This window comes from Harpia harpyja, chromosome Z (assembly GCF_026419915.1).
Source record: "Harpia harpyja isolate bHarHar1 chromosome Z, bHarHar1 primary haplotype, whole genome shotgun sequence".
NCBI classification, from domain to species: Eukaryota; Metazoa; Chordata; class Aves; order Accipitriformes; family Accipitridae; genus Harpia; species Harpia harpyja.
The window spans coordinates 37,757,781-37,776,343 of record NC_068969.1 but is presented as its reverse complement, the minus strand read 5'-3'; the positions used below and the strand labels follow the sequence as shown (position 1 = coordinate 37,776,343).

The 18,563-nt window shown below is 42.2% G+C and overlaps 1 protein-coding gene across 7 annotated transcripts in view; it reads right to left on the bottom strand.

Moving 5' to 3' along the window:
* The window catches only part of PALM2AKAP2 (PALM2 and AKAP2 fusion), a 283,007-nt gene that overhangs the window by 209,366 nt on the left and 55,078 nt on the right, over positions 1 to 18,563 (bottom strand). For all 7 annotated transcript variants that reach the window (XM_052778157.1, XM_052778159.1, XM_052778158.1 and 4 more), the window contains exon 3: positions 5,193 to 5,323. In XM_052778157.1, the coding sequence (XP_052634117.1) occupies positions 5,193 to 5,323 (131 nt within the window). The remainder of the gene's footprint in view (positions 1 to 5,192; positions 5,324 to 18,563) is intronic.

The window sequence follows — 18,563 nt, the reverse complement described above, 5'->3', positions numbered from 1 at the left end:
CTTGTGTAAGCTTACATTCAGCATCTCTTTTGGTCCATCAGATTAAGTGCTTTTCTTGGATGGAAGCTGTGCTTGTCCTGCAGTCCCTCTCAGAGGCATCTTTCAGTTCAACACTTCTTTAAAATACTTTCCAAGGTTTTGTAAGTATAGAAAAACATCAGCACTCTGAAATGGGAGCTGCTGGGAGGGAGGGAGTTTTTGCATGTATTCACCACCTGCCCACATCAGCAAGACAACAGCAACTAGCAAAGATATGTGCTTGTCCCAGGAAAGAGCTCATGACCTATGGTCCAAAGCACCTGCCCCTGCCACCATTAATACTGGAGCTCTCCCTGCATGTTGGACCATCATGGAAAAGCCTTCTCCTAGAGGTGACACAGCTGTGGCTCACCACCAGCATGTACAAGAGTGAAGCACTCCACAGCCCCAAAGGGCTTTTGCAAACGTTAAGAGCTGGATGTGCTGACAGCTGAGTAGCCCTGAGTAAAGAACAGGGGACACACGTACACCTTGGATGCTGTCCTGCATTGCTTCACCCCCAAGAGCTGCCACAGTGCCAAAGTGCCACAAGTGTCTCTTGCGTGTGCTTTCTGGGCATCCAGCATCCACTGCTCTAACCTGTCTGCCTGGTCCACATGTCCAAAAAGGCTGCTCTGCTAGCACAATGATTTGTCTCTCCTTGGAGTTGATGGGCATCTCCTCATCCAACGTGAACAGAGGGACTGTTGATTACTGAAGGGATATGCCACTTTACTGAGGATTTAGCTCAGTGGGTTTCTTTTCTCCAGGAGCACGACAAGTCCAGTCCTGGTATCTCGTGCCAGTGTCCATCATCAAGTAGGGAGATATGTTGTCACAGGGTATTTCATGTTGGCATGCTACATGAAAGCTTCAGAGCAATGAAAACTCTTCACCTTTTGTAGTAAACACGGGCTGCCAGCACGTACTGTAATGTAATCTAGTAAAACAAACTAATTTGGGGAGCCTTTCAAATCCTGTGCAGGAACAGCAGGCTTTGGGTGGGCTGCTCTATTCTATGAATGTTGCCTGTTAATACCCAGATGTTGAATGCCAACTTTCCATTCACTGCTGCAAAATAACAAACTGTCATGTGGTAAAAATAACCATGGGAGGCATGCCACACATTCCAGTGCTTGTTTCACCTACAACACACTATCAGAAATGTGTCTGTGGAAGTTCACTGAGCATCTGTATCAATGCTATCCTAAACAACATATTTCAGGTCTGTGATTTTGAGAATAAGTTTAAGGGAAGAGAAATGCTTTTTTTACTCCTTTGGTATCATTTACCCCAAATCTAAGGTAGCTGCAGAAAACAGGAGATCACTTTCTCACTGTGTGACAATGGGAAAGAAACTCAGAAGTGGCTGCTTTCCTCTAACACTGACCCGAGATCTTTAGGAGAACCCAAAAAACTAAACTAGCTTTAAAGCTTGTCTATGTCTAAAGACAGTTTGTGCTGAGACATATGCTAAATCCATGTCTGGCTTCGCTCTGCCGTTGATACAATGGTACCACCAAACTTGCAGCCAGGTTTCAAACATTAATAATGCAGCAATGCCTTTCCATCCTTCCCACTACTGACAAATTTCCCGCCCACTTAACACTCAATGAATGTTGAATAAGGGGGCGAATCTTCTTGTTCAGTTCACCGGACCAAACAATTTTTTAAAGAAATGCAAGAGACAATACCAGGGTTTTTACATGGGGCAGCATAAGTCTTATTCTGAAGACTCAAGTTAGGCAAGCAGAAAATGCCGGGAGTCCCAGACCAAACTTGCTTCAAGTGTGCTTATTCTTCTATTTCCACTTTGCATTCTTGGATACAAAGACTGTTTCTAGTGTTCACACATTTCAAAATCTCTAAATGTATTAAACTAATCCCAACTATCAAATGATCACTCTGTCTGTGATCCACTGTTACACTGTTCATATGCTTGCATCTTGTCCTTGTCTTGCACTCCCTGTTTTTTTAACTTGCATGTGCATCTGGTACTTCTGTGTCCTCCTGGGACAATTGGTAATTATCAGCATAATGATAGTATTTAATTATTTGTATTGCATTCTTTGTTCTGCTTTATTTCTAGTTTTGTGATGCAGATATTTTTTCAGTTGCTTGGCATGAAGTGTACAGAAATGCTGACTAATGTAGGCATCCTTCTTCGAAATGCTTTTGCAGATGAGGGAGCTCATTAAATCATTACACTTACTCATGTCTAATTTTATTCATATGCACATAGCCTTGCAAGCTACAAGCTGAAGTATGTATGTGATTTCTTGTATCGTGATAACATGGAAGTCTAATAAAGAGTAGTCTGTACACTCATGCACTTTTGCTGCCCAGCTGAAATGAAATGCCTCCCATACAAAGGAGAACTGGTTATACTAACTTAAGAATAAGCACTACAAGCACGTGTACATCTTGCAAAACATCTGATTTTAGTGGCAAAGTCACTTAAAACTGAATTAGAAAGAGCAATACTCAACTGAAGCATTTGTGTTATGTGCAAGGCCTTCAGGACCATCTACAAACCCACAGCCAGCCCTACCGTTTTTTTAAGGTAGAGATATTTGCCTCTTCTCGACAGCACAGACCTACATGAGCCCACATCCACATTTATGAACATTAGTCTGGTCTCAAACACTATCTCCTTCCGTCTTCTGTTCTAAGTGCTGCAGTTCACTCAGCTTGTCAGACCTACTGTTTATGTCTGGCCTGCAAATAAAGATGGATATTTCTCCTGTGCCATGACTGTTCATGTAGTAAATGCAGAGGTATGAGAAAGGGATCTTCCTGAGCGCTTCAGTGTGAGAAGAAGAAATGCTGCTCTCTGTGATGATGATGGGATGCTCTGCTTCAAGAGGAAGGGAATGACTTCATGTTCCCCCTTGCTAAAGCAGGGGCATGGGTGCTGGCTGCCAGCAGAGGTTGGACATTGGCCTTCAAGAGTAAGCTTCACCCTGCTCCTGGAGCAAATGTAAAAGACTTTGCATATTTTGCAGTAGGGACAAACCCAGCATGTGTGCCACAACACTCTTTCACAGATGTCTTGATACTGCAGCTGCTCTGTGCTTGCACATACAATGCAGTGTGACTCTAATGAATATGCAAGATCCACGGCACAGTGATTGTACAGTCCCCTGGCATCAACTCTATGGCTGGTCTTGCAGTAGTTTTATATCTTTCTGGTGAACCAGCTTAGTCTGTCCTCTGTTGCCCTTGTTGAGAAGGCTTGGGCTGTTTCATAGTGGTCCCATTGGATAGTGCATAGTGCAATTCCACAGGACCGTTAGGCCCCTGCAAACATGAACATATGAACAGTTCCCCTGTAATCCTCTCTGATTCTCTCCTGGGAATTCAGAGGGGAAATGTGGTGCACAGGCACCAAAAAAATCCTTTCAGCATGAGTTCATTCCACTTCACTCCTCCAGATAACGTGCTTGACATCTCTCTTCTTACCCTTTCTACAGCCCTTTACCTTCTCAGCCTATCTTGATGGGCTCTGGATGTGTCATGTTGTCATGGATGTAAATTGTAATTAGACTAATGACCTCAACCTCTCCTGTCTTATCTCTGCAGTTCAGGTGTAATATTTTCTCATTTAAATTAAAACACTTCTTTACTGTCTTTGGAGTTCCCTTAAAAAGATAACAGGGAAGTTAAGCATGCTAACAAGGCTGTCAAACAAATGTCCTTTCAACTTAGGAGAAAGAAGCTGATCTGTCAATTTGACAGATAGGTGGTCACACCAGAAGAGAGCTCCATTACTTCCAAATATTAAAAGATTTTATTTCATGGCCTCAGTTAAGGAAAAAAAAAACAAACCACAGGGGCAAAGGTTTTACACAGACTTTCATCCTACACTTTGAACTAATTAAGCAAATCAGGTTTCATTGCCTTCAGTGGTGGTACTCACACAGCTGAAATTAAGCACATGCTGATGTGTTTTGCTGGATGGGGACAGAGCACTTAATACCTTGCAGCATTCAGCACTAGATGAAATATGTATTGCAGCACATGTTTCTAAGTTCAGCCCATGATTTTTTTCCATCTACTGCATTAATTTATGGAGTAAAACATCAGGTAGCATATGAAATCTAAAAAACCCCAACTTTCTTGCCTTGTGTTACCACAGATGTAAAAAAACAATACACATTCTCAGATCAGTTTTAATTAACAGGAATCACAAGACAGAGACCAGTAGTATGAGGCAACTCTTACATTCATGCTGATCTATTACTTCCACCTAGAAGCCATTTAGTGTCACCCAAGCTTAGGGTTGGTCTGCTTGTGTATATCCCCAAAGAAACATTCTCAGTGATTTCTCAAAGAAATTTCACAAGAAACCTGGCATAAGGCAAATTGAGTTTACCAGATGATAGGCTAATAACTCAACCCTTGGACTGTTGGTCCTGTTTACTTTTTTCTGTCACTTACATCCCTCAGCTGACACATTTGTAAAAGCTGTTGTGCCAAATCTGACCAACTTTTGCCAATTTTCTGCCAGCTGAAAAACCTCTAAATTCACATAGCATAAATTGCAGATGAAGCAGCTCTGGAATCTGTCCTGTGAGGGATAAAAGCATTTTCCTTATGAGCTTTAAAGCCCATTGTTTGTATCAAAACAAAGGAAAACATGAAAAAGAGGACAAACGTCAATTCAGACTGCAATGGGAAACTGATAAAAGGAAATAATTCTAACACCCAAACTTGCTTCTGAAAGCAGTAGATATTTGAGCTGCTGGTGGCATCTGCTGCTCCATTTCAAAAAGTCATTTGCACCAGTGAAAAGTGAGTGCAAAAGAGTGCTGCCCCTCCTTGAACACCTTTTGGCTGCAGGAGGTGTAAAGCAATGGAGAATCTCTTGAGTGTTGATCAAGTCATAAACATGCTTCAGAAGGGGCAACTCAGCCCTCTTTTTAGCTCCCTCATGAGGGAAATCCATCAAAGTCCATTAAACACAAAGATACCATGATAGCTCTACCTTGCAAACCACGGACATCTGGGAGACAAATTCTAGGCAGGTTTGGCTGTATGTGTGCCTGCCTCTTACACTCTTCCCTGTGCAGCTGCTATCAGCTGCTGTCGGAGATGAGGACCTGGGTGAGGAATGCCTCTAGCCTTAACGGGAGTGACTGTTCTTAGGCAAAGCAAAGCGAAACTGTCCCTACCTGTGTATGTTTTCTTCCAGCTTTTTCACCTTCAGTTCATCCTCTTCTGACTGCCTCCTTCTGGCTTCTTCCTCTTCTGCAGAGCCAGCAGGAATTCCCTGTAGCAGCCATTTTTCCCGAAGAGCTTTTGACTGTAAGGTGAAAAAATCCAAACCTTAGGAACCGACTGAACAAAAACCATCTGAAGATTGAGAAGGAGCTGCCTCTGCTTTTGAATATTAGATTGTCCCCACTGAATTTCTGATTACTGCTTTACAGTCAATTTCAGGCCATCCATCGGCTGTTTATCCAGATGTCAGGTCTTCCAGATTTAGAGTGTCAGTTTTACAATATACACTTTATTCACCATCAATGCCTTAATATGAAGTTATTTTTAGATCCTAATAAAATCAAGAGTTTAGACCACACAAACTAGCTGGTTCTGCAAAAACTGAAATCTTTGAACAAAACTGCGGATCTCTCGTGAATGACAAGGCATGTCCTGGAAGGACTAAAATCATAAACTTCTTAAAGCTTCAAAAAAAAAGAGCAGCGTGCTTTAAATGTAATGAGTTTCATGAAGTATAAAATCAGTCTACTATTAAATTAATCAAAGATGTTATTCTTCATTTATACCACAGATGTGTCTCCACACATTTACAGGCATACAGACAGACACACACACATATACATTCACACAAGTAGACACATCACATTTTAGCTAGACACAAATTAAAACAAATGAACAAACATCTTCCAGAAACCATGGGTGTCCCAGGGCACAGCAACACAGTCACAGAAAGCAACAATAGCATACACCCAATAGAATTATTCCTGGAAATTTTGCTGTGCTTTCTACACCAAAAACATGGCTACAACCTCACCTGGCCACTGTCTAATCCAGCTGCAGCTCAGCCAGGGGAGTTCACCGGTGGTGATGCATTGGTTGCAAGCAATCCTTTAAACAGTACATCAGACTGTGTGTCTTGTTTGGCCCAAATCCTGCCAGAGGGATGCGGCAGATCATTTGACAGACAGGACCAGCACCCGTCAAAAGGAATATCAGGAGCCCAATGCCACGCAGGACTTTGCTCCTTGGCAAGAAGGAAATGGAGCTGGTGGAAAAAATGGTCAGCCAAGGGACTGACCAAACTAGCCTCTTGCACTGACCAGAAAAGGGGAGCCTTGGCTTTGAATTTGCAAAGCAACTGGCAATGCTAGTTCAAGGCACCAGCTGTGAGAGCGTGTATCCTCTCCAGCAAAGACGAGCTAATAAGGAAATCATCAGTTCAAAGAAATAGGATTGCAGAGGCTGCCCAAACATGCAGTATCAGTCTTTTCAATGCCATGTTCATTGCTGGAATGGAACCTGACTTGTGCAAACTATGTATAAAGAAAAAACATTCACTACTAAAAGCAGGCTTCAAACGCAGCCCAAAATAGAAAGATTTTTGACTTGACAGACAAGGCTTACTTGTTAGTTTTTGAGTGTATATATAGACATAGTATCTATGCACAAACTATTCTTGTCACTCCATGGCCTATTTGACATCAGGCAATTAGATTTTAGTAAGGCAGCAGACAGAAAGCAATACAAACCACACAAGCGAATTAGACTTTATAAATTACTCCAGCTTTCACTGACTTTAACTGTGCTGTGCACCAGAGGGCTTCTAGGTGTGTTTTAAGTGATTTCTATACAAATTAGGACTTCTGCATGACAGAAGAGGTCTCGTGCTCTTTACCATACAGTCATGTTCAATGGTTGGACCTGTTGATGCTGGAGATATGCTCCACCCTGCTGAAATCAGCTTTGCTTATGGCCTCCAAGGTGTTAGTTCACAAAACATTAGGGATAGCTATCTCCAGACACAGTTTCTGCAAGTTTGCTGCTCCTTTTGCTGCCACTACCATCCCCAAGTGCCTCCTGCTGCATTTTGTGGGCTGGTAGTGAGATTTCTCTGTGACACCTTTGCTTTCCAGTTCAACCCAGCTGATTACTGCCCAGAAGTTTCATCAGTTCGTTCAGGCCCAATGTGCTATTGAAATGTCCCCTCAGCAGCAGACTCACAAGTCACAACACGTACCAAGAAACAAAGTGAGAGAGTCAAAAACTGATTTACAGGTCCTGAGGTGCTAAGCATTTAACAACCTGTGCTTTGGCATTTAAGAGGTCTCAGAAACACAACTCAGTGGACACCTGCTGGGCTAGATCCAGTGCAAAGCTCTGTGAAGACTTATTGTTCTTTAGAAAATTGCTGTCTTGTCTTTAAAAAGAAATGTGGCCAGTCGCATGTGGAACTATGTTGCTACATGTGTCATAGTCACATGCGGTCTTGAATCTGAAAACCTGAGTGATACTCACGTTGGGAAAAAACCTCCAAGTTTCTAAAGACCAAACTCTAAAGATGAAGGCAGCCTTCTCTGTTTTAAACCTCTTTTAGATATGGCTCCAGCAGTCCTAATAAAGCCTTTGGCAAAGTGCTGCTTGGACAGCACTGAAGACATTCAGTTAACAGCCACTCCTCATTTGCTACAGTAGGACAGATAAAATCCAGGCTTTTTTCAATGTGCTTTTACAGAATCTCCATGTTGATGCTCAGACAGGGAGAAGCCAGTCACTTCAGTACAGCTGCTGTACACCAAAAATGAGATACTTTGTGCAGCTTTTGTTTTGGTCTTTGTTTATGTGAAACATTTAAGTTACAATATCACATGATTTCTTTATCCCAGGATCCTCTTTTTTTGACCTATTAATAGCACGAATTTGAAACTGGAAAGCATCAATGAGATTTTTTAAAAGACGTATTTAAAGACATGAATGCTATGATCTACTAAAAATCCTCCCTCTTGGGTGAAATGTCAGCATATTTTATCTAAAACAGGAAAGCTGGTACTTTGATGTTTCTGGCTCTCTTTTTTTAAGATGAAAATTAAGGCATTCGTTAAATACTACACTGAGGAATCCAGACAGGAAGACTGAGAAATAGAAACATTTATAAGAAGCATTTCTGAAAATTCAGAGGGTCTATTTGCCAAGCTGTTGAGGTTATGTATATTTATACACCCACTGCAAATACAATAGGCAAACAGGCAGGCACATGTCAGGGGGCCATCTTCCTGTCCGGGAAGATGACTGGCCAGATGACTGCTGAGAGAGTCAGCAGGGGTGGAATAATCTCTCACCTGCTTTGAGCAAACCTTTCCCAGGGCATTTTCATCAGAAACCCAGGGGGAATGCTTTGGCGCACATGATGAGACCAAGGGTGAGTAGGGCACAATAGGGAGGTGGTGGTAGAGCTGCACTGGGCACAGCTCCTGGGTATGAGACAGTACAGTGAGGCAGCCAGCATCGAGGTAGTCCAGCCATATGCAAACCAGAGCCAGATGTGGCTTGGAAATAAAAGGGGGTTTGCTGCCGTCTGTCCTCCACAGCTATGAAATCCGGGTTATGCTTCTCAAAAAAATCTTGCAAAATCTTATCCCTGGAAGAATAGGAGGCGTTTCTCAAATCTGCTAAAAGGAGAATGCTTGCATGAGAATGGAGCCCAAAAATAGCTAGCTGTGCGAGTTACCCCTGCTTAACAATGATTTTGTGCATTTGCTTTACTTAACAGTCTGTGATTAAAATGGCCACAAGCTACTATTTCAGCATTGCTCCGCCTTCATTGTCTGTTACGAGCTCTAACCTTCTACTGCATCTTGGAGCTTCTTTATGCACCAAAGTGGTGCTGTATGATTAGACATTGTCAAAATGACAGAGGGCTCCATGAGTGGCCAGATATACTATCATAGAAATACAGGTATTTGTACAGCTCATTCCAATACTGGAATGTGAATACGCTGTACTTTCAGAAGGCACCACTTCACTGGTACAACAGCAGCTATGCTATGTAGAGTTGGTATTAGTATTCCTTCATTTACTGCAACAGTACAATTTCTTCGGGGCTAAATCCTTCAGCAGAAATTAGACCATGTCATTAAAAAGGCTCTCTGTTACTGAAGTGGAAAGGGCACTGGGCTTGCGATGCTCTAGGTCACTGCGGCTCTCAGGTGACTTGTTTTCTCTGCGCACAAGTGAGATTGCAGAGATGCCAGCTCCTTGTTTATTTTGTTCAAGCATAGGAAAGCAGAGTGACTTCTGCACCATGCAAAAAAGGAAAAAAACCAGGTCATGATTCTGTGAACAGATCATGGTGAGGACAGAAATAAGTGAACAGATGTTGGACAGGACAGAAAGAAATCATGCCAAATGTCTGAATGCAGTAGACACAGTGATGGCCATAAATGTGGTGCACGGCTCCCTTACGTGCTATTTATTCCAGATTCATGCTTCAGGACAGTAAAGTCTGAGGGCTTTAAGTTGTTTACATTTAGTGCTAGCAAGGAAATAATGCATAGCCCCTCAAATGCACATAGTAGAATAAATGCTGTATTGAAAAGAAAATCTTTACTTTCAATGCTGCATTGTGCTTTAATGTTGCATCAAAAGTTTAAGTATTGGGGGACGTTTTATTACAGCAACTAAATCTTTTTAGCACCATTTTCGTATACCATTATGCTCATTACATGCCACCTCTGGACTCCCTACTTGTGAAAGGTGATTAATTCTACCCATCAGTCTTGCTGATTTCGTACCTACTTCCATAAACATTGCTCATAAGGAATAACACATTTCCAGTCCCACATGAAGTGTGGCAGTGTCTTAACCTGAGGCCCAGATGCATTTGCCAGACTTGCTATTTGACTCTTTATGACAATATAAAAGCCAGTTCTTGCTGTGCTGCTACCTTTTGAGGTAGTTTCCTCAAGCAGTTTGGTTCTTTTTTTGTATTTACAAGTGGTTAGAGGGGCAATCAGTACTATCTCTCCTTGAGAGCAGTGCTTTCTGAAGTGGAGCACTTCTCTGCCTGCTGAGTAATTTTCAAGGAAGCTGATAATCCTGAGGTGAAACAAAGGACAAAAGTTGACCCAAGACAGCCTCCTTCAGTAAAATGTGCCTGCTCTTGAGAAACACTACTGAATGTGGACTACTCAGGGTAATGGTGCTCTTCTGTGCCATGCAAAATGGGCAATAATGATCACTGGTGTAATTCCACTGAAATCAGTATGGCTACATCAAAGGCACTTTTACTGAAATCTTTGCCAAATTGAAGTTTTGTCAAAAGTGTTTGGGGTTTGAGGTTTGAAGATGACCAGACATTAACAATTTAGAGCTGAAGTTATTTTCTCCCTACATGCATTCAGTATTTCTGTCCTGGAAAAAAGGTGAATGCAGGAGGTTGGTTCCTCATATTCTCAAATCTGCATATAACTAGCCCATGCCCTACTAAAAGAGTGTAATAAACTCTTCCTTCACCTGGCAGTATGAGAGTCAGATATTAGCCCCAAACACTCCCATTAGGATGCTAGCACAACTGGCTGCATTTCAGATTTTCTCTTTGCATTTCAGAAAACTCCATTGGTGCAACAAGGCTGAGTTTTCCAGGCAGATCTGGAGCTCTGGAGGCAGCAGCGAGACCTGCTTTGCTGTTCAGCAGCTACCTGGAGCTTTGTCAGCCAGTGGATCAGCTACAAGAGGGAGGGCTTACTGGCATGGTAGAGCCTGCTCTGCCTGTGCATGCTCCCAAGCATCTGCCTGGGTCGATAAAACTGAGTTTGCAAGGAACACAAGTGCAAGAATGACCACCACTAAAACTCTGCTGGGATTCCTCCCTTTTCCTTTCGAACCTATTCCCATGGCCTCTCCGAACACTGCATCTCTTGCCTGTCATATTTTTATGCAGCTTCACCTGCCATCCAGCTGGCCCTAACCCAGCTAGTGCAGGTCACCCAGCAGGTCTGGGTCTGACCTGCTGGTGTGCTGCACAATCGCCAGCATTAGCAAAGAGGTTACTGGGACAAGTAACGAGATTATAGAAAGACTTGTTCCTTTGCCAGCAGGCCTTCCCTTGGCTTCCAAAAAAAAAGAAAAAAAATCGTTTACATGGTTGTAGTGTGAGCAGGCATGTTAATGTTAGATGCACTTAACCATTCATGAATAAATATGAAAATGCAGAGAAGCGCTGTAGACATAAGCAGTATGACAGGTAGGTCCATCTTGAAATAAGCAGCTGCTCAAAATATATTCCTGAGTGATGGTGTAGTATTTCATTTTCTGGTAGGTGAACAAAACAGTCCGACTCTTTGCCCAGACTGATGCAGAGTTTTCCAGTGTGGGATTTCAGTGTGAAAGAGTCTGCTTGCAAAACAGAGGAGAGGTGTGGTCCTCAGCAAACACATGAGATTTTACTCTGCTCTGCCACAAGATGGATGTGGCCTTGTATGGCATGACTGGCCCTGAAACAGAACAAGCAGCCATTTCCAGCTTGCTGGTATGATCTGGTTTTGCATAGCAGCAAAACTTTCTGTTGCCTTTCCAGTCATCTAAAACACTTGATCTAGCCCAAGGAACATGTATGCATGATACGTGGATATGACTCAAACATTGCCCAGATTAGGGAATTAAGTCATGCTGAAAAACTTGCAGCTTGATTGTAGTCTTGACTTCAATCACAATGTCATAGCTAACATAAGTATAATTCGACAAAAAAAGTATGTTATCTGGTGGAGCTTAGCCAGCCCAAGATCAAATAGCATGTTTACAAAGCAGATTAAATATTATCCTGTAGATTTGCAAGTTTGTTGTTGTTATGCTTTGTTCAAGAAATGAATAAAACATTTCTTAGACATATCTTAAGGAACTGATGTCTTAAAAATTTTTTTAAGAAGCATACATTTAGACCAAGAGTTGCAAACATTTTCCAGCAGTCAGTTACTGTGTATTCATCACACAGAACACTAAAACACATTAACTAACTTTTTTCAAGCAAGCTAAGACCTGCCCATTGTAATTGACAACCTTTCGTGACTAGACGTTGGAGACTGATGGCTTAACCTCTTCAAAGTTTCTTCTCAGCCACATGGGTACAGGCCACCACGTCACTTGCCTGAGTTTTCCCTTTTCATAAAACTCTTACTGCAGCAGACCCCCAGGCTCAGGATCACTGGTCCTCAGGTCTTGTTTCAGAGCTACTTGAAAGTTTCCTGGTGCCTCCAAGGCAGTCTGCTCATCCAAGGGACTACTGTCCTGCCTGTCCCCAAGAAGGCTGTCTCCTCTTTCCCTGTAGCTCCTGGGGTGACAGAAGTTTGCTACAGCACCAGCGAGCCACTGGGCTGGGGGTGCAAGGGGGGGTGCACGTGGGGAGATTTGTAAATAAAGTAAGTAAATAAAAATAAATGATGGTGACTATTATGATAAGCACAACCTAGAATCATGGCAGCCAAAAGACTTTGCAGAGATAATCTTTCCCCCTTGTTTGTTTGCTGTACCTGGTACATTTGACAGCCCTTCAGCTCCCCTGAGTACTTCTCCTTCTCAAAGCATGTCTTCAGCACAGCAACAGAGCAGACAGGAATGTGTTAATCAGTGCAATGTGACTGCAGAAATGGGTGAGGAAGACCGAGATAGCTGGCATGATTTGTGTTCACTTGGGAAGGGCTAGATCTCAGCTGGGTGACCCTGTAGTAAGGCAAGGGGATACAAGGGCGCAGCTGCTGTGTAAGCCACACGCAACCAGAGCTGCAGATGCTTGGGGAAGGCACGTCCGTGGTAAGCTACCTGAAGGATAGGTATGATGATAGTTACAGCTCCTTCATGAAGGTCTCATGCTTTGTCTGTTTAAAAACTCTCAGGAACAGAAATTGCAGCTGTACAGATGGGGTCCCAGTTAGGAAAGCTTTGGGGGAATAGAGCTCCAATTGTTTTACATCCTCAAAGTAAGCTTCCCATCCATTAGCAAGATCACCAGTGTAAATATTTTGCATGCATTGCTTTTAATTTGTTTAGGTCCCATATTTTATTTAACTTTGTAAACCAAGTAGACAGTTGTTTCCATACAAACATGAAGAAGAAGAAATAAAGCCCAAGCTCTTTCAGCTGCAAGGAAACCACCACAGCAAGAGACATTATCAAGACTCTATGAGAGAAGACACAAAGATTGTGTCTTTTTTGCTCAGATTATTCATCAGCCACAGAGCCCTGATCTGTACAGACTAGTTTCACTGAAGGGGATCATAGGTGTGGCCTGATACAAGGTAAGGGTTTTTAGTATTCATTAAAGACTTGAGATGACTTTGAGACAGAAAACAACAGTAAGATAAAAGACAACTCAAACATAGGCTCTTTTCTACACCTATTACCTATACTTCCATGCTACCATAAAGTTCTGCTTGAAGTCACAGGTGAAAGCAATCCTGTTGGTACCTAAGCTGGAGAGTTTGGGTTTATTCTTCAATATCTCTCTTCAGGAAGTCCAGTTAAGATTTCAGACTTCTTCATGGCAGGATGATGATGATGGCTCTGTCCAATTATTTGGCATTTTGCTTGTGGCGAGATTAAGCACCATAATGAAAATAAAAAATAAACAACTGCCAGCAGCTGCTGCAGGGATGAGGGGAGGGATGAGGGGACCAGCCTGTCCCAGCAGGCACACACCGGCAGTGTGGGGACACAGCTTGCAAAAGGGGATGCTGCAATGAGGGCATATGTAGTCCTCAGGACGGCGGCCCAACCTCGGAGCAGGTTTCCCAGGGGGACCATGGGATCTCCATCCTGGGCAAGAGTCCAAACGTAATGGGACAAGGATGGGCATGGGAACAACCTGCTCCTGTTGGCAGGGGTGTGAGGAGACCTCCAGGGTCTCCTCACACATAAATTACTTTATAACTCCATGAGAACATCTCTGTTTCCCAGGGAATTTTGGAGCTGGAGTAAGAAATAGCTTCAAGCTAGCTAAAGTTTCTGGGCTTCATGTGGTTGGGCTGAAAAATTGAGTAAGACCCTCTTTTACAGATACACACATGAAAAGAGTTCGATCACAGTTTTACGTCCTGGAGCCAGAAATTTAGGTATGCTTTGGTTTTCCCTATGAGTACTCACTCCATGTTTTCAAAGGAAGTAAAGCATTGTTTTGAGAGAAAAAAAAAACGAACACCCAAAACCCCTGTCCTGGTTTCAGCTGGGATAGAGTTAACTGTCTTCCTAGTAGCTGGTACAGTGCTATGTTTTGAGTTCAGAGCGAAGAATGTTGATAACACTGATGTTTTCAGTTGTTGCTCAGTAGTGTTTGGACTAATGTCAGGGATTTTTCAGCTTCTCATGCCCAGCCAGTGAGAAAGCTGGAGGGGCACAAGAAGTTGGCACAGGACACAGCCAGGGCACCTGACCCAAACTGGCCAACGGTGTATTCCATACCATGTGACGTCCCATCCAGTACAGAAACGGGGAAGTGGGGGGCAGGGATTCGCCGCTCGGGGGACTGGCTGGGTGTCGGTCGGCGGGTGGTGAGCAATTGCACTGCGTATCATTTGTACATTCCAATCCTTTCATTATTGCTGTTGTCATTTTATTAGTGTTATCATTATCATTATTAGTTTCTTCTTTTCTGTTCTATTAAACCGTTCTTATCTCAACCCACGGGTTTTGCTTCTTCTCCCGATTTTCTCCCCCATCCCACTGGGTGGGGGGGAGTGAGTGAGCGGCTGCGTGGTGTTTAGTTGCTGGCTGGGGTTAAACCACGACAACCCCAAAAAACCTCCTCTTTTTGGAATAGTTAACAATCTGAGATTTTGAAAACTGGCAACCCTCTCCCCAAAACAAATAGGCTTTGCAAGTTACCTTCATTACTACACAGCCACAGTTGCTTTTACTATTATCTTCTGAAAGAATAATTACCTCTCTACATTTAGTCTATCCTCAGCTTCAGTTTATCACTCCTTCACACATACACACATCAGTCAAAAGAGGCAAAAAGAAAAGCTATTTTTTAGAGACTCCTTTCTCTTCTGGTCTTAAAAGTTCTTATATTCATTGTTTTAAAAAGCTGGATTCAGGTCATGTGAATTCATTTTTGAGCACGTCGGTCCATTAGAAGCGACTTGGATTGCAGCGAGCTGTAAAGATCTTTGAGCTACTTTGACACAGTCTGGCTAAAATGAAAACTGCCCGAGTGGCACTGACCTGCTTGAAGGACCTTGTTACTGGCGAAAATGTGTCAATTTTTATGGGTTTCAAGGAACTCCTGCCTGTATTGAGAGACTTACATGGTCATCCCAGGATAACTCTGTCCCAGTTCAAAGTACAATTCACACAACAATACCTTTTTCCTGAATAAAAGTGTTCTCACAGAGGGATTATCCTAGAATAATTACAGTATATTCAGCTGCATGGCAATGACATGCAAGCAGATAAGAAACATGAGTTAAAGGACTAAAGCTTTCAACTCTTTGGGGTGGTCAATTTGTGTAGTTGGCCTGGAGAAGCTATTCTGTTGTGGCTAAAAGATTTTACTTAGGGATAGATATTTTGTATTCTGATTACTTGAAAAGAAAACATATAAGGATTTTTGAAATCCCTCTTCTCCAACCACTACTTCCCAGCAAGGATATCTGAAGGTTTCATATGCTGTAAGCAATTCAGAAAGAGCAAGTGCCCTAAATCCTTAGGCTCTGAAGTCCCGTTCCCTCTTTCTTTACCTTTCTGGCCCAACAAATCTGGATTTCTCTTCTGCATCGTAAAACAGGTTAGCAGAGAGGCAGAGAGCCTCTCAATTCTCAGCTTAAATCCTGGTCAGAGGTGAGCTTTCCAGGGAAAGGTGAGCATCAGCCTGAAGATACTAATGCACAGAAAGGGATAAACAGGGGTCGCCTACGCTCTGGACATGGAAATTTCTCTCCATATTAGTTCTTAAACTCTCCACGCCCCAGAACTGTGTTTGGGAAATGGAGATGACAGGACCTTCCAGTCTCACAGAGGTGCAGTGGGCTTCAGTGCATTAAAAACAGATGGTCAGCCTGGGACTATCATAGCAGACATCACATACCAGAAAAACTGCTCAACTATTAATAAGAAGAGGGTTTGGGGGCTATTGCACTGATTCTGTAGAGAATGGAGACTGTCCATGACATCAAACATTGTGTGCTTGACTGAGTTGCCATTCAGTTTAAGAGTTAATTTACTTGAAAATCATAAAGGGATTCAACATAAAGGAATAACAAGATTCCTTCATTTGCAAAAGTTATCTCTGTTTTTTCACACTGTTGCATATATATATAAATATATGGATAGACACATAGATAGATATATCTATTTATGTTCTCTCACAGCAGTTATTGTAAGACTAGAATAAATTGAGGATACCAATATAACTGTGGAATAATAAAGTTAAAATTTATTTATAGATAAGATAGTTTCAGCTAAAACCATACCCTAACAAAATCTCTGTAACATAAAAAGGCTTTACTTTCCTTTCTTTCAGAGTAAAGATGTAATTCTATTCTAGATTAAGTGTTCAATAACTGCAGTCTTTAAGAAGCAGATGTTAACAGAAATAGGTCCCTAATATTTATACCACTCCAGAAATAAATTAATTGTGGTAAATGGATTTATTGTAATAGTTAAAGTAACAGCAGAGAAATAATTTTTTGTTCAATTAGGAGGCTTTGTGCTGTTTATTTTATTACCAGCAGCCACCAAACAGAGCTACAGTAAACAATTATAGAAATTCTGTTCAACTAACTACAGGGGAGGCCAGATCTTGGAAGAAACACTTCTACCCTAGAGTTTATTTGAAATAGTAAACATCTCCATTAAAACAGGCCCGCCCAATTGCTGCCTAGCTGAACAAGTTCTTAAAAGCAGCTGTTGTTTGTAGGTTGTATCTCTGGTGCAACTAATCAACCAAAATCAATTATTGTCTTCCTCAAGAAACCACATGATGTTGATGGATACTGCAGACAGTGTATTTGTGTAAGGTGAATTTTGCCCACTTCTCTGGTTTCACACTATAGAAGCTGGTAACACCTCCAGTTCCCATGGACGTGGCAAGCCCCATTTGTAGGCATTTGACCAAAGAACTGCCAAAGCATGACATTTAAACTCTATCTACTGTTAAAAAACACACCACATCTTGTGTTATATGAAAGAAGGATTATTTTGATGTTAAGCATTAAAGAAGGTGGGAGGTAAGGGGAGCTGTTGTAAATTGCCTCTTATTAGAGCAAACCAGCAAGTTCAGTCTCAAAAAATGGGGATTCAAAGCACCTTTATACCTTTTCCCACACCAAGGACCTTTCCAGTGGAGCATCTGATTGTAATGTAGACAAATACACCTCCTGCCTTCAACTGAGTGCCTTGACGGCCCTGAAGTACCATGTGCATGCTCTGTGCCCACCAACATCCCTACCTTCCAGTGATTCACAGAAGGGTCAAGGTCAGGTTGGATGGGGCTTTAAGCAACCTGGTCTAGTGGAAGGTGTCCTTGATGATCTTTAAGGTCCCCTACAACCCAAACCATTCTATGGTTCGATGATTCTAAGAGGTGATAAGGCTTTCACTGTGAGAAACGACAGAATTAAGTTTTTAGAGCCTACACTACTCTAAACTCTCTCCTACTCCAGACTTTCACACCTGGAGGGTTTCACTTGATTAATTCAGAAACTTACACAGACCATTAATAGCTGAGCCATGTCCTGGTGTCCTCAGCCATAAAGCCATTGGCCTCATTCTCAGAAGCCTTTGCAAAATGTGTTGCCAAATCCTTGTCCACATTCAGTGCTGACATTTACTAACCCCAGCATTTTCTGGGTTGTTCTGCCTAGAACAATGGGGCAGCGGCCACTGTTCCCTTATTTTCAGCCAGGTATGTAACAAGGGAAAAATGAATGAACTGGTAGTAAAGTAATTTTGCCAGGGGTCTAATAGGCATCAGCAACTTGAAAACTGTAGGTAATCCAGCATAAACATTTGCAATAAACTATTTCTATTAGATATTTTTCATATGTGAATGAAATTGTCTGAAATTAACAGGACCCCTGTAGCTTCCAGAACCTTTATTAGGTAACCGAACATGGTATTTTACACAGTGTATTTTAAAAAGAAAATTACTCTGGCATTGCACAAAAACGAAACAAACCCATTGAATCCTGGCATGAATGTGTTCGGGTGAACTCAAGCTGTTACTCTTGTGGGATCAACCCAGATGCTGCAGACACAGGATTAACCCAGATATTATTTTCAAAGGTTTCTCCACAGCAGATTTTAATGAACACTGGTATGAAATCCTTTCACTCTACACTGACATCAACAACCTCACAGCATTTTGAGTAAATACATGGGCTTCCTAGGCACGCCTGGTCTTTTTGACCTCGATTTATGCCTTGCACAGAAATGTGTTGAAATCCACATATTTCAGGAAATGAACCGTGTTCTACCTAGCACTTCCAAAGGAAAATGGATGCACTTATTCTGGGCTGTGTGAGCCAGACTGGGGAGACATATCAGACTGGGGGACT